Genomic DNA, 15,442 nt, shown 5'->3' with positions numbered 1-15,442 from the left:
CAAGCTTCTGTGAACCAAGACAAGATTTGCGCCTTTCACTGCGAAAACGTGCATGCCAATAACAAAATAAGTACAGTATTTATGTTCACCATCTGAACCGGAGTAGAAAATTGAAACCCCAAAAATTCTCCCTAAATCTTTGTCTAACATAACCTCATTCTCTCTTTAAGAAAAAAAAACATATAACGCAACCTTCTTCTGCTCATTTTCCAGCTTCAAAAATCTCACAGATTTTCCTTCATCTTGGTTATTAGTTTCCTTTCTTTTATGATCGAGATGAAGAATCGGAGCAATCTGAAGAGATTGTTGGCCGCCATTTTGGTCTTCTTCCTCGGCGCCGCGCTTTTTATCTCCAGCCTTACCGGAACCGGAACCCCCTTCCTCTGCTCTCTGCCTAAATCTGTTGACGATTATACCCCCACGGCGGTTCAGCTCCAGGCGGTGCTCCACTACGCCACGTCCCATACGACCCCGCAGCAATCGAGAGGCGAGATCGGCGTCTCCTTCGAGGTCCTCAAATCGCGGGCGCCGTGCAACTTCCTCGTATTCGGTCTCGGCCACGACTCGCTCATGTGGGCCTCGTTCAACCCACGTGGCACGACGCTGTTCCTTGAGGAGGACCCCAAGTGGGTTCAGACCATCCTCAAGGACGCGCCGGAGTTGCGGGCCGAGACCGTGAACTACCGCACGCAGCTGAAGCAGGCGGACGAGCTGCTCTCCTCGCACAAATCCGAACCAGCGTGCGCGCGGTCCGGGGCGGTCCTACGTGGCAACGAGCGGTGCAGGCTGGCGCTGAGCAACCTGCCGGACGAGGTGTACGAGAAGGAGTGGGACCTGATCATGATCGACGCGCCGCGGGGTTATTTTCCGGAGGCGCCTGGTCGGATGGCGGCTATATTCTCGGCGGCTGTCATGGCCAGGAGGAGGCGGGGATCAGGTGCCACGCACGTGTTCTTGCACGACGTGGACCGGAGGGTGGAGAAGGCTTTTGCTGAGGAGTTTCTCTGCCGGAAGTACCTTGTTAAGGCCGTCGGGAGGCTCTGGCATTTTGAGATTCCTTCAGCCGCTAACGCCACCGACGCCGCTGGCGCGCGTTTTTGCTAAAATGCCCCAATATTCTTGTTTACCTACTGTTAAAAAAAAAATAACAAAAACCTGTCGGCATAGCCATAATAGGGTCCTGGTAATCTTTCTTTTCTGCTGCCCTTTGGCCCCGTTTTTACCAAAAAGAAATATTAGTTTTAGCCTTTTAGGTTACCATAAAGAAATAATATTTTTAGCCTTTTAGGTTAACGAGAGAGACGATTAGTGGCGATGTAATAATTTAAGTTATGATACCAAAAGAATTCGAATTTCGATTTTTGAAATCACTGGTCTACCTTTCTTATTTTTGGACTTTTCCAACTTTTTTTTTCAACTTTTGGAGGTTCGATTGTCCTTGATTGATAGGTTACGTTTGTAATTGATTGTGTTTGGCAGGTTGGGCTTGTATTTGACATCGAGTCAAATGAGAGGTTTGATTAAGTGCGCGTGCTGGTAGGTTTAATTGTATTTGGCTCAATGCATATGAACGGGGTTTCCCTAAATATAGAGACATGAGATTCGTGGGCTCGAGGCAAGCCGTTGAAAACATTATAAACTTATTAGAAGAATCAAATGATAATTACAAGGAAAAAAAACCCCTAGGATGTAAATTTAAATATTTTATTTATTTGTGAATACAATTTCACAGTGAATTAATGTATCGATATACAGAGTAAGCTTAGTTCGATATAGTTATAGATTTAGTTCAATATAGCGGTAAATTAGTACGACAGAAAAATAAAAAGTCACAAACTAGTCTATTGATGCATGAAACTAGTTTACCTCTAAATCTGAATTCTACTTTTTTTTTGAGAAAATGAGATAACTTCATTCAATTATCATTGGCCAGAAGGCTCGTACATCCAATACTGTCTTACACCAAAATCATAAATGGTCTAAGCTATCAGACAAAGGACAGGTGACCTTCACTGCTAAACACATGCGCTCACTTAATGAGCTTACATACAAGAGATCAAATCTTCACTACAAAGCCTCTCTTTGAAAAGTAAACCTAGTCGCCGAGAGACCTCAATTGGTGTACAACTAGAGAGAACTAAGAAGTAAATAGTAAAAGACTCAATTTCAAGTACTAGGCAAGGAGACCCGGGAACCAAAAGCTTCCCTTTGCCCTTGGCTCGAGAATCCTCCGTCGTTACTACTCTAGAGGATTTGCTAGAGGCACGAAAGTGCGTAATTCCCTAACAGCATTAGAGAGTAATACAAACCTAGGGTTCCCAAAGCAAGAAAACATAATAGTAACTAAAAAATTAAAATATAAAATAAAAACATCTTGAACCCAGAGTAAAACCCCAGGCCCAAGATACATCAGGCCCAGACCAGGCCCACCACCGGATTAGGGCCCAAGAGCTCCAGCCATTGAGCCCGGCCCACGACATGTGCTGCACAGACAGGCCAGCCAACACCAACGTGCTTCCAAACCCGTCACGCCGCCGCTTGCAGATCCCGACCGCCGGCGAAGTCACGTCGTCGATCAGCACCTCAAACCGCCCTCCACTGCACGCACCAAAGCGAGTCCATACCTGCTCTTCGCCGTCCTCCGCTGTAAGCACTGAGATCAATCCAAACTCCAATGATTTTATGGCAAGATCCGAATGGATCAAACCATAGAAACCACCAGCACAGATACGAATCCCAGCCACAAAACCAGCGAATGCGGCGAGATCCGAACGGATCCGATCAAGCTCCACCATCTGCCGCGAACCTTCTGCCTGTGTCGACACAGCCGCTAGCCAAAACCATGGCATAAGGAGCCCATTCAGCCCCAATCGCCGCTCACTCACACCGGCAACCCATCCGGCCGCACTCGACGATCGCCGATGAGGCCAGAAGCCATCGTCAGCGCCGAGGCGCAGCCGGACAGGCAAGGACGGCAACTTGTCTCTCTAGGTTTTCTCTAGGTTTTGCTCCGAGTCTACTTGATGTATCTGCATATTGATTTATCATAAACGAACCCTTATTTATGTTCCTATATAAGAAATGAAGGTGTAGTAGTAGACTTAATTCAATATAGTGCTAGACTCGTTCGATACATAAATAAAATAGTCACAGACTTGTCTACTAATGCATGAAATCAGTTGATTGCTAAATCAAATTAGTATACTTATTTACTAGTATATTGATTGACTGTAGATGAACCCTTATTTATATCCTCATATATTGAAATGAAAGATACCTTTAAATAGCGGAAAGAATATCAAGTTGCAATTAAAGATATTATCATAAATTAGAGAACTCAATAGAGTTGATTACAATCATATTGTAACACGTCCAGAATACATTCTTGGAGTGTTATCAAAAGGACAACAAATTAGTGTTAGCCTCAAGCCAGAGCGATCATTACATACCCTTCCACTGTCATCTTAAACAAAACAAAAATATGTATTAGGTACCACAGTGGTACATAGAGATGAGTCTACACTCATTGAACATTCAATGCTCTGTCATTACTAAAATAACTTGAATCCTCCATCAGTACTACTCTAAAAAATTCGCTAGTACCACATATATCACACATAAAACTATTTTGTTGGATCAAACCCCTTAGATCCCAAATGCGAAACCCTAGAGAGCTAGAGCTCTTCAGTTTGGTCCACAAAAGAGCCCAAGTCCAGCAAGCATCCTTATCTGTTTTGGACACCCAATGCTCAATTGACTTTAGCACCCACGCGAGTTGGGCCTCGAAATCTCTTTTGGACACCCAAATTTCTCCAGGCACCCCATTTTCAATCTCCATCCAAACATTGATTAATTTTAAAAAGGGCTAATTATTGTCTAGTACCCTGTGGTTTGAGTCCAACATCAATTCAGTCCCTCGACTTTCAATTTCATCAAAAACATCCCCACACTATCATTTCTCGTCCAATAGGTCCATCCGTTATGATTCCGTCAATTTCAGCCGTTTAGCTGCTGACATGGCGATCCAACTCAGCACAGGTGGGGCCCACATGGAAGTAAAATTCCCAAAGTGACCCTGACTCTATTCTAACCCACTGCCAGAACCAACCACCGATTCTCTATCTCCTTCCATTTCTCTAATGCCAAACTCCCGATTTTCTCCGCTCAAATCGGCCTCCGTTAATGGCTACGCGGCGAAGGAGTACGAAAAGGAAAACCATAAAGCTGACGAAATCGAGGTCGAGCTATTTGTGCAGCTCTATGCGACTATTCGGTTTTCTCCGATCAATTTTGCCCCGCGGAGATTGGTGGAACTTCTCTGATGACGCCGAAATTAGAATCTTCCCGAAGCCGGTGACTCTGACGCGGAATCTGACTGTGATGGCTTGCCAGGATGGCACTGGAGCTAGACTGCGGTAAATTAGGGTCGGAGAAGTCGAGGTGGTTGCGGCGGTGTCCGGCGAGGTAGTTGCGGTGAGAAGGGTGAGAAGAAAGACGGCGGAGAGAGAGAAGTAGGAAGCTATGGATTTGGGGAATCTGATTATAACGAATCCGATTGGGTTCGTTCGTTCATTGAACTTGGCCTGCGACAAGTCAAGGCTAGCCACCACATCTTCCGGAGACGCTAGGAATTGCGCTCAAGCACCATCGCCGTCGTCAGCTAATCAGCACTCTTTGGGTTTGGGCTCACTAACCAAAGCTTTAATCAAATTGCCGAGAAATGGTGAAAATTGTAGATAGATTGATTGATTGATTGGTTTTAGTTCTAGCCCAGAAGAAGATCTTTGTGCTGGAGGTGAGTGATTCTAGACTCTGATGAATTTTGGTTTTCTATTTGTATGTTGTGATGCAATTTGGGTTTGAATTGTTGGGAATTCCGCGTTGTTTCGATCAATGATAGATGGGTCTATTGATCGAAAGGGTTTCAATTTGTTTTTGATATTTGTTTGCAATTTTGAGCAATTGGGATTGTGATTGAGGTTGGATCTGATCGTGGAATTTTGGCCATTTTTTGGTTTAATTTGCTGAATTTGGGTTTGATTGCGACTTTTGTGAATGATGAGAATTATTGGTTTCATTTTTGCATGGAGTTCTTATCTTTGTTGATCTGAGGTGGGAAGCCCCATTGGGGCGGTAATCTGAGTTAGAATAGAGACAGGGTTGTTTTTGCATGGAGTTCTTATCTTTGTTGGAGAGAGAGAAGTGAGAAGCCATGGATTTGGGGCTGGCCGTGGGTTAGAATAGAGTCAGGGTCACTTTGGGCATTTTACTTCCATGTGGGCCCCACCTGTGCTGAATTGGATCGCCACGTCAGCAGCTAAACGGCTGAAATTGACGGAATCATAACGGATGGACTTACTGGTCGAGAAATGATAGTGTGGGGGTGTTTTTGATGAAATTGAAAGTCGAGGGACTGAATTGATGTTGGACCCAAACCACAGGGTATTAAACAGTAATTAGCCCTTTTAAAGATTTAGGTATCAAATGGCTACCTTTACAAATTTAGAAAAGTAAATTGATTATTCAAAAAGTTCGAGATAACAAATTAGCTAAATTAAAATTTAAGGTAGCAAACTAACATTGAAATGTCTATAATAATAGAGATGATACAGTGGAGGTGTTCAATTATCATCGATGTGATGATGACAACCATGATAATGGTGTTGGTGGAACTACTTCTCATTTGGAATTGTTAATGACTCGATGTCCTCCCAGTTGCAAGTGAATTATTGATGTTTCATTATTTTGAAGCTAGCTCGTTGTACATTCTTGACTTGGCACTAACACAAGAGTAAGAAAACCCAGCTCTGCTGTCGAACTACCATTTGTGCTTAGGGAAAACATCACAACCATGCACCAACTATTGACATTTCTACATTTTGGTATACCAACTTTCATATATATCACAATGGTATACCAAGTTTGCTCAAATCTTCAACTTTAGTGTACACCGTTAAGTTTTCCGTTAAATATCCCCTAGAACAGTTAATTTTTTTTTTTTTTTACTTTTCCGTTAACTTTTGCATGATATCTTTTATTTTATTGGCCAACTTAACAGCAAAAACTTAACGGTGTTAACCTGATATACCAAAATGATGTTGAAATGCAAAGTTCATACACCAATCTGATAGTTTTCAAAGTTCATACACCAAAGTGTAGAATCATCGATATTTCATACACTGTTTGTGAAAATATCCCTTGTGCTTATACTGTACTTTTCCACTGAGTCCAGTACGGACAATGACTGAATAGCCCAATGCCCCAATGTGCATTTCTTTACCCACCATTTTTACAGTTTTTTCTTGGTCATGAACAAATAAGAACAGTCAAACTTGAAACTTATATCTATATATACTTTGTTGGAAAAAAAATATATGATCATTAGACTAGATATGATAGTTGACACTCATTTTTGATTATATTGAAAATGATCAAATTAAGGTTATTTAGGGTCCTTATTGATAATTTGAACAAAGAACCCAGTCACCCACCAAGTTGTTTATTTTAAATTTTTAATCATGATTCTTGCTATTGGGTGCAAACAAAAGAGGGTCATATATAGAAGCAAGTACTAAGCAACAGTCTAGTAGGTATAAAATGACATATATTCACGATCAAAGCAAAGTACATGATGAAAGAGGTTATCAATTAAATTAGTTGTAGGAAAAGAAATCTACTGTGCTCCATAACCTCCATTTAGAACAGGAACAAATACAATCCCATTACCAGGAGCCAAATAGAGTTTACAGGAACGAGAAAAACAAAATTACAAGCAGTTTTTATATTTGATCATTATTAGTACTAATAAAGAAATATATATATTATTCAAAAAAAGAAAAAGAATATATATATATATATATATATATATATATATATATATATATATATATATATAAATCTAGGATGGAGGTGCCATAGTATCAAATGTCTTTCTCCTAACCAACAGGCAGGTAATACTAGATGGCTGGGAATGTGTATTGTTGAGGGTGCACAGAACAAAATCCGGGCGGTACATAGCAAGCGCTAGCCGGTCCTCCCCTAAATTTAGTCCAGTTGCATCAAGAAGAACATGCCATGAATTCCTATGAGCCTCAGAAATCCAATGCATGGAGTATTTAGTCTCATTGACTGTGGCTGGATAGGAGAATAATCCCTTTGGACTATGCTTGCATTTTCTCCTAAAATACTGGCTAAGTTGTGACCCTTTTATCCTCAGATCCAGCCAAGTTTCTGGAGCTGATATGACCCTTGATTCTTTGTTAGAGGCATACTCCTTTATAGAATCCAACTCTTCATTGACTATGGTCATGTAGTAATTTCCCTTGAAAAAAGGATAACTCTCCCCAATCATTACCATAGCATCTTTATAATTTGCCATGAAGAGGACTAAATAGTCCTCCTCTGGCAAACCACAATGCTTCAAGGCCCTATTCCTGGCTTGGACTTCTGGGATTGACACAAATGTCCCTTGAAATGAAGATTTCTTGGTGAGGATGTCTAGGAGCTTTGAGGGCTCCATTTGGGTTCTGTCTAGATCGGTGTGGTTGCTGCTGAAAGAGAAAGGTGAGAGCTCTTTGCTCCTTGGGGACTTGTTGGGAGTTCCTGAAGACTCTTCATTAGTATTGTTGTCAGTTTCTAGCTTTTGACTATCTCCTTCTAATTCCACTAGACCATTGCAGTACTGGGGGTACTTTGCAAACACATATTGCTGGACATAGAGCATCTCACTAGGTGTTATTGGACCTGACCATCTTAGGTCAAGGCCGCGGAGGGTGGATATGGCTTCTGCTATCAAATGAGCTGGAAACATAGTATTTGCCTTCTGTAAATCAACCAAGTTTATTATAACAAGTTAAATTGATATGAAGATTTGTTATCAAGGATATTGGTAATAATACTAATTAGTACGTCCTGGAATAGCACTGACCTTAATGACCATGCTGGTTGGTCTACCATCTTGATTTGGTGATTTTGGTGAAGAACCTGAAGGCAGCTCTTCTAGTTCACCTTTTAGTATATCCTATGTACAAAAATGGAAGCTTATGAATCAAAATTTGAGAAATTCACAGATGGAACTCTTCGAGACCGGAACAGGAAATAATATGTACCTTGAGTTTTCCATTCATGATGTCCTTTTCTTCTATGTTTCTCCCCATGCTGTGAATGACAAATAGCACCGGAGCAAGAGAAGAGGAGGGGAAATGGGAAAGCACAAAGGTAGAAGTGAGGAGTCGCTAGCCTTTTCTTATAGGGACTTTGATGTTATGCAGGGTTTGATTAACATTGAATAATAAACTAAACTATAAAACCTTGTAGACAAAGAGAGAGACGCCAGCAAGTGATGAAAGCAACAGTACCCCACTGCATTAGGATATGAAATAGTTGTTGATTGAATTATAGATCTTTATGACTACCTCAGCAAAACATGAATCATTATGGTTAATTAACTTACTAATTAAGCTTGTTCACATATGCATTCTAGATTAACTCAACTGAGAATCCAAATCCTGGTTTTCAAACATTATGCTTGACCGCTAGTTATAGTATTATGTTAAATAACCAGTGAACTTCACAAGCTTAAGCGGTAAGAGGGTACAATGGGGTATGCAAAGAGACTAAACAAAGTTGGATGAATTATCTTAAAGAGAAAAATTAAGGTTTCAAGAATTGGTTCGAAGACGTCAAAACAATGACAATTGTGCAAAAAACGCAATCAGATCTACTTACAATTTTTTCATGTATACCCGAAGAAGATTAGGAGTTCTTGAATTTGCCACCACTCCCATCCTTTAGATTGAGATTACTCCCGCATGGTTAACAATTAATCTTTATTTCAGAGTCAAGCCAAAATTACCAAGCCATCTAATTGATGGTAGAGTTTGGCAGATCGATAATGAACTTCTGTCACAGTTAAAAACTGACCCTTAAGGCTACGTGACTGTCCATCAATCCGAGTTGCATATAAAGATAAACTAAAAGGTTGGAGACTATGAAATGGCAACAACTTATTGCATATTAGTTTAATACAGATGCCAAAGTCTTAAGTCATCAATGGAGATTTATATACTAAGGAGATGGTGACTTTCTTGAAGCTTCCATTAGAGGACATTATATTACATTGGTACAGTGTCGTCCATTTGGGTGGTTGCTGGTAATGCAGACGAAAAACTTGAGGGAGTTGGGAATCTTTTAGATATTGATAGGGACTGGTAATGAAGTCGGTCTAAGACTGGGTTTGAACCCAGAAAAAAATTATGTGAAGGTGGGAATTATGAAATAATAATTATGGGAGTGCCTATCAATTTTCCACGTAGAACCAAGTTACCAACTAGACTAGGCCTCCATTTTCATGGGGATGTCATGTGCCACAGTGCCAGTATATTCTTAATGATCTGAACTATTCTGAAAGCACTGTTAATTAACATAGGTTTAAGAAGAATTATTGGTGGTCCAGAGGCTATTAATCCACTTCCAAGAATTATTACAAACGTAGGTGTTTGAAATTAAGAATATTGATTAGAAAATAGTTCAATTTGTAGATGATTTATCTAGTTAAGAATAATTGGTGTCTAATGTTTGCAACCCTTTATTGAGCTAATGACTTTGAAGACTGAACTTTTGAAAGGCCACGCACATTAGGCGCGAGTCTTCAATATTTGTATCTTTTTCTCTATTATTTAAGAGGTTTTCAGGTATTAATAAGTACCTTCCGAAAAATTTTCAACTGAAATTTTATTTATAATGCTACATGTCCTATAAGTTGTACGTGCAACATGCCGACTGCTATCTGATGACTCGATTACTACCTAGAGAAGGTGATTCGGCGTCGGTGGTCTTAACCGCGTGTGGGGGGATTTTTGGATGTTAAGTGTTGATTGAGGATTTGACGCAGTGGTGCAACTACAAGATTGGACATGGAGCGCTAAGCGCTTGACATCCTAGGCTGTGCTGGGCCTTAATTTGTTTCCTTTGAGCTGTATATAGGAAATTAGGAATCGACTAGACATAATTTTTCACTCTCCTTATGTGTAAGGTAGACGTGATAGACTATTACTGTTTAATTACTTTCGGAGTACCAAGTAGAATCGAATACTAACTAGATATAATGCCCGTGCTTTGCTGCGGGATTTCTTATTGTTAACCATATTGTATGCAAGGTTTATTGATAAAATGTAATAGATTACAATATAAATTTGGGAACGAACAATTATAAATTCCAGGTTAAGCAAACGATGAGCAACAAAAATAAAAATCTAGTTATAAATGTTCAAATGCTGCCAAGGATTTCATATTTGTGAACGTTTTAGATGTAAAAAGGAATCACAATGGTCATCAACATAACCCAAAAGGAGGTGATATTTGACCAAAGTGATAAAACACTATATACCACACATCAAACTAATCAGATATACATATGGAGTAAAAAAACAAAAACAAAAAAAAAATTAATAGCAACCAACAGCCTAAATTACATAAATATACACAAAAACAAAGCTCAGGACCATACAGTCAAGCTCAAAAAATAGGATCATGCTTTTACTCTGTCACACACTCACCCCATTACCTGCAAACAAAAATAGAAGGAAATAGTGAAATTAAGTGTGAACCAGGTATGTAAATGGAAAATCTACACGAAGTCATGGATTAAACTATAAGTGTGCAGTTTTATTTTGGAGATTGAAGTTTACTGTTTTATTCACACTTCATAAGAATTAGGGGAAATAAATTTGTGTGTTTACAGCTTAAAGTGTTAAATTTCTAGTATAGATGAATCCTTACTATTATCTTTCTTTCATTGACGTCAAAGCCTTTCACAGATTTTACCAACAACAAATCACAACATTGCTCAATCCAGGCTGAACAGTATTAAGCATACTATGTTAATATTATAGAAGGTTCACCTTTGTTACCTAACCTGTAGAACTTTTCTTCTCTGAAAACAATGACTAAATTTGAGACTAACGTTCTCTGTTTCTTTGATACGATGCCTGACCAAATGAATACGAAGATCGACCTGAATGTAAAATTTGGCAAACATTAATTAGATAGTTGATAAGAACAATCATTTCAAAAGCTTAAAATAACTTTAATATTAAATCAACTGCAAAAGTTACCTGCTGCATTTGTATTGCATGTATTAACATTTCCATCTGCAAACAAACTCTGGCCTTGCATGACAGTAAGACCTTTCTAATTATTTCTCACTCGTTTGTCACGATGCTCATCCAGATTGTTTGCTACTTCATCACTTTTGAGTACGCTGACTATTTTTTGTGATTGCTGGTTCAGACGCTATAAAAAGAGAAATAAAAGAACATCAGTTGGTTTTATTTTGTAAATGAAAACATAAATTCAATTGAAATTGTTAACTCAAATTAACAGTCCAAATTCAATAACGTGTGCTTACTTTGTTTCCAGCTTCTTGATCGAATTTTGGAATTTGTTCCTCTAGTAGAAAAAGTCCTTTCAGCTTCAGTTACTGAGGCAGAAAAACTATTACCATCGTAGACCTCTTCCATTCTTTTTTCAGTACCTTGACCTTCATCATGATTTTCTTCTAACAACCTTTTTGTTCTTGTCCATTGGATTCTCGGTGCCATAACTACATTCAAAAGTATAACAGAATTACAATTACAAATCAAACAGAAACATTTATATAACCATTCAGCTTATTTAAAGCTAATAAAATCTGGGCATAAACAATAATAGAAATACACTGAATTTGTCTTTAAAGAACTACACAGAATACACCTGAACAGAAGACAGTTAAACTATCTGGTAACACACTGTTCCCAAAATCTGTAAAATGAAACAGCAAGACTTAAAATTTTATACTGAAAACCAATAAGAACAACTTCCTACATTCTATTTTTGAACAACCATACTTTCCAGCCCACAGTTCTTCTCTCTCAAACTGAGAAGCAAGAAGCTGATCGAAATAGGTGTGCTAGACTATCTATCAGACAATTTCACAATATTTTGATCCATTCTTCAGTCATATTCATTCATTAGTTGCTAACTATAAAGTATATACAACTTGTAACTCACAACCTTATCAGTTATCAGCAGAAGAAAATATTTTACTCATGCAAGCCAGTGACAATTCACTAAACAATAACAAAGATGAGTAAGATTAAAAACAAAACCTATTCCATTTCTTTTCAACCCAATCCTTTTCCCTCAGAATCTTCGAAAAAACGTTGGATTTGAAACTATTGAAAAGTTAAAACCCAGACTACCAAACAAAACCAAAATCATATACTGGTGACCCCAAAACCATATAGCTAAAACTTGTCCTAATCTATAGTTTCCCTTTCTAAAGCATTAAGACAAACAAAACAACAGGTGCAAGAAAGAAATATTAAACAAAATGCATCACCCTTGACTTTAAACTCTGGAGCTTTGACACTTTAGCTAACATTCTGTTTTAAACCTGCACAAAAGAGGTCAGTTAGCTACAACCTTTAGTATTCTGTAATACAATTGGGCTGCAGTGTCTTTATGTTCACAAAGAAATCAAAAATATTTTGTGAACTAAACAAAAAAGAATGAATGAGTGGTGTCATTGCAGATTAAAAGGGGAAATCCAATTAAATGTGCTGCTATTTAAGCATTTGCAGTCGCCAACCAAAAAAAAAAAAAAAGAGCTGAAGAAGAGAAGTCGTTAGCAGTGGCATCCATGTCTAAATATGAAATGTCAAGAACGCAATTCCAAAAGCAGAAAGAGAGAAGAAAAAAAAATGTTCTGATAGTTTAATTTGAAGCTATATCCACAACAATCCTCTAAAATATTATCACTCCTTTTGATAAATTTTGTTAGGTACCCAACTACAGGTTTTACTAAGATATTATGTGAGATATCACTTGGCAAACAAAGGTGAACTATCATAATTATGTTCTGAGTTATAGTGTTATTCTGAATCTACACCAGCACCAACCTCTATGTATGATTTCAATGTAGTCAACAAAGTTCAAACAAAAAGAGTCCAGAAACAGCAGACAATTCAAAGACACAGTTACAACATGCATTTATCTCTATTGTAATAGATTAGTATCTGCAGAGTACCAGCTCAGAACTGGTGCAAGACTTTAGGACTTCAAGCTCAAAATATACACAAATCGATACATATCAATACATCTCAACTGTTGGTAGTCTTCCAAACTAACCATGGAGTTTAGAATCAGGAAATCGCACCAAAAGTCTCTCAAGATCTACTCTTCGGTTCAAGTATTCATCGAGAAGCTTGCTAATCCCCCAATCACTGTAAATATTTAATCTTCACTCTACCCTTTTCTATTGAAATAAAGAGGGGGGAAAAACTGTGCATCTTCTTTCTCCGTCTCTCTCTCTCTCTCTCTCTGTTGCTCATGCATAACTCTTCGCAAGCACTCATGAAGAAGAACTAAGCCCATATCACTTTCACAGTCAACAATTGGATGCAATTGACCCAGACATCTCACAATGAGATTCATACAATTTACCCAAAAAAAAAAAAAAAACAGAAATGTGAAGAGATAAAATGAAAGAGCAGTCAGTTTTTTCAATTACACGGTCAGATCAAGTTGATATGCAATTCACAAACAGAAAGCAAAGCAACTAAGGAAGAACATAATAGGTATACTTGCAAGACACAAAACAAATCCCTAAACCCAATCACCAAACACCAATATTTTGAACCCAAACACCATATCTTTAACCCAAATTAAGAATGAAGACCATTACCTGCTCAGATTAACCAATGAAAGAAGCAAAAACAGTGAGATTCTCTGGTCCCCGTAGATGGTGAGATTTCGTACTCGTTTTCAACCCAACCTCTGTATCTCAAAGCAACCAACGCAGCAGATCAAAGTGTTTCTGTCTCTCCCTCTCTCAACTGAAACGGAACCTCTTCCAAAACAAAACCAAACCTCAATTATTTTCAGCTCTTTCTTTCTGACTGCAACGATGATGGATCAAATCTCTCTCTCTCTCTCTCTCTCTCTCTCTCTCTCTCTCGCGATCGTTCTAGCACTCTCAGTCTGAAGCTCTCTCTCTCTCTGTCTCTGGATGATTCTAAAATGTCGACAAAAGCACAAAAAAAAGAACACGTCTTATATTGTATATCGTAGAGTATCGAGGGCAGAACCGTCACTCTACTGTTACATGAACAGTTGGGAATAGTTAACTCAGCTTTCATATATTTAGAATTTTATCGAATTAAAATCATTCATCAATATCTACGTTCTCTAGTTCCTTACACTTAACTTCTAAAAGTAGCTATTGAGTTATGCTCCACCAGAATACCTAAATCTCAAGTTAAATTTAAGTTTTAGTTAAATTCTCTCTCATCTTTAGTTAAATATAGCTGAAGGATTTAGCAAATTTAATTTTTGTTTAGGTATTCTACTGGAGTAGAATTTTAGCCTTAGCTAAATTTCAAATTTATTTTCAAATAAGTAGTCTGTTGGAGACTTGGAGATGCCCTTAGAGCCGAGAACAAATTAAGGGCTCAAGAATTTGGATATGAGTTTCTTCAGTCACTATAATGGCGTTTAGGGTTTGGCAGCGACAGGTTAGCTTCTTTCATCCAATTATCTCTCTCTATATTTTTTTCTTTGGTCTATTTAACTACAATTCATAATTGATAAGTTTGAAGATGCTTGGTAGGCTTTCTCATCGAATTTGGTCGACTTGATTAGAAACTATTACCTTATTAGACACAATTATATCTATAAGATTTATATGGTATATATATTGATGCAGGGTGGAGGCAAGCTATCTAGGATGGACTATCCGTTATTGGGTAAATTAGTACTTGCATCGGGTGTTTATGCTTTATACCGCTGCACAGGATATTGGGGAGGATATTTGGCAAGTTTAGATATTAAAAGGAGAAATTACTGGTCACTCCCTCAACTTTTGGAGCGTCGACAGTTCAGTCCCTACTATCCTAATTTTAACAAGTTACTCCTCAGACATTCAAATCTTACACAATATGATCCAAAATGACTATTTTACCCCTCACTCCCTCTTTTTTTTTTTTTTCCTCTCCTCTCTCCTCTCTCCTCTCTCCTCTCTCCTCTCTCCTCTCTCCTCTCCCCCCTCTCTCTCTCTCTCTCATATTCTGCACATTTCAAACCAAGACATAAACAAATCGTGAGAGAGAGGTGATCGATGGATCAGAAGCCGAAGACGAAGATCGTGTGCACCCCGGGTCGTCGAAACAGGAGCGGCGGGTCTGGCCTTCTTGGTCACCTGCGTCTGGCTCGTCGGTGTCGATGATACCAACTTCTCAAGCTCTCGGATCACTAGTCCTAGTCGTCGGAAGGGTTGGTGCTGCAGATGCGAGTCGGTGGTAGGCAAGCGCTAAAACTCCCCGCCCATGAAATTTCTTCCGGATATGATCCAAGCAGAGATCGATGATCTCTTTGCTAATGGTGTGGTGGCCGCGAGCGAAGATGG

The 15,442-nt window shown here is 38.9% G+C and overlaps 2 protein-coding genes and 1 long non-coding RNA gene across 3 annotated transcripts; 1 reads left to right on the top strand and 2 right to left on the bottom strand.

Moving 5' to 3' along the window:
- On the top strand, positions 1-1,367 carry LOC133709499 (arabinogalactan O-methyltransferase 2). Its single transcript, XM_062135272.1, has one exon. The coding sequence runs from the start codon at positions 268-270 to the stop codon at positions 1,102-1,104; it is 837 nt and encodes a 278-aa protein (XP_061991256.1). The 5' UTR covers positions 1-267; the 3' UTR covers positions 1,105-1,367.
- Positions 1,368-6,587: 5,220 nt separating this feature from the next.
- On the bottom strand, positions 6,588-8,275 carry LOC133710811 (uncharacterized). Its single transcript, XM_062136937.1, has 3 exons — positions 8,109-8,275; positions 7,928-8,020; positions 6,588-7,822 (listed from the first exon to the last, which is right to left on the bottom strand). Exons 1-3 carry the CDS (start codon positions 8,154-8,156, stop codon positions 6,899-6,901), a joined length of 1,065 nt encoding a protein of 354 aa, XP_061992921.1. The 5' UTR covers positions 8,157-8,275; the 3' UTR covers positions 6,588-6,898.
- A 2,905-nt stretch (positions 8,276-11,180) lies between these two features.
- Positions 11,181-13,985, bottom strand: LOC133713143 (uncharacterized). The gene is made up of 4 exons (XR_009847812.1): positions 13,724-13,985; positions 12,380-12,433; positions 11,408-11,602; positions 11,181-11,292 (listed from the first exon to the last, which is right to left on the bottom strand). It is a non-coding gene; the product is annotated as an uncharacterized LOC133713143 (long non-coding RNA).
- Positions 13,986-15,442: the final 1,457 nt, after the last annotated feature.

Source organism: Rosa rugosa, chromosome 5 (genome assembly GCF_958449725.1).
Source record: "Rosa rugosa chromosome 5, drRosRugo1.1, whole genome shotgun sequence".
Classification (NCBI taxonomy): domain Eukaryota; kingdom Viridiplantae; phylum Streptophyta; class Magnoliopsida; order Rosales; family Rosaceae; genus Rosa; species Rosa rugosa.
The sequence above is the reverse complement of the archived record's forward strand: the minus strand, read 5'-3'. Positions and strand labels throughout refer to the sequence as shown.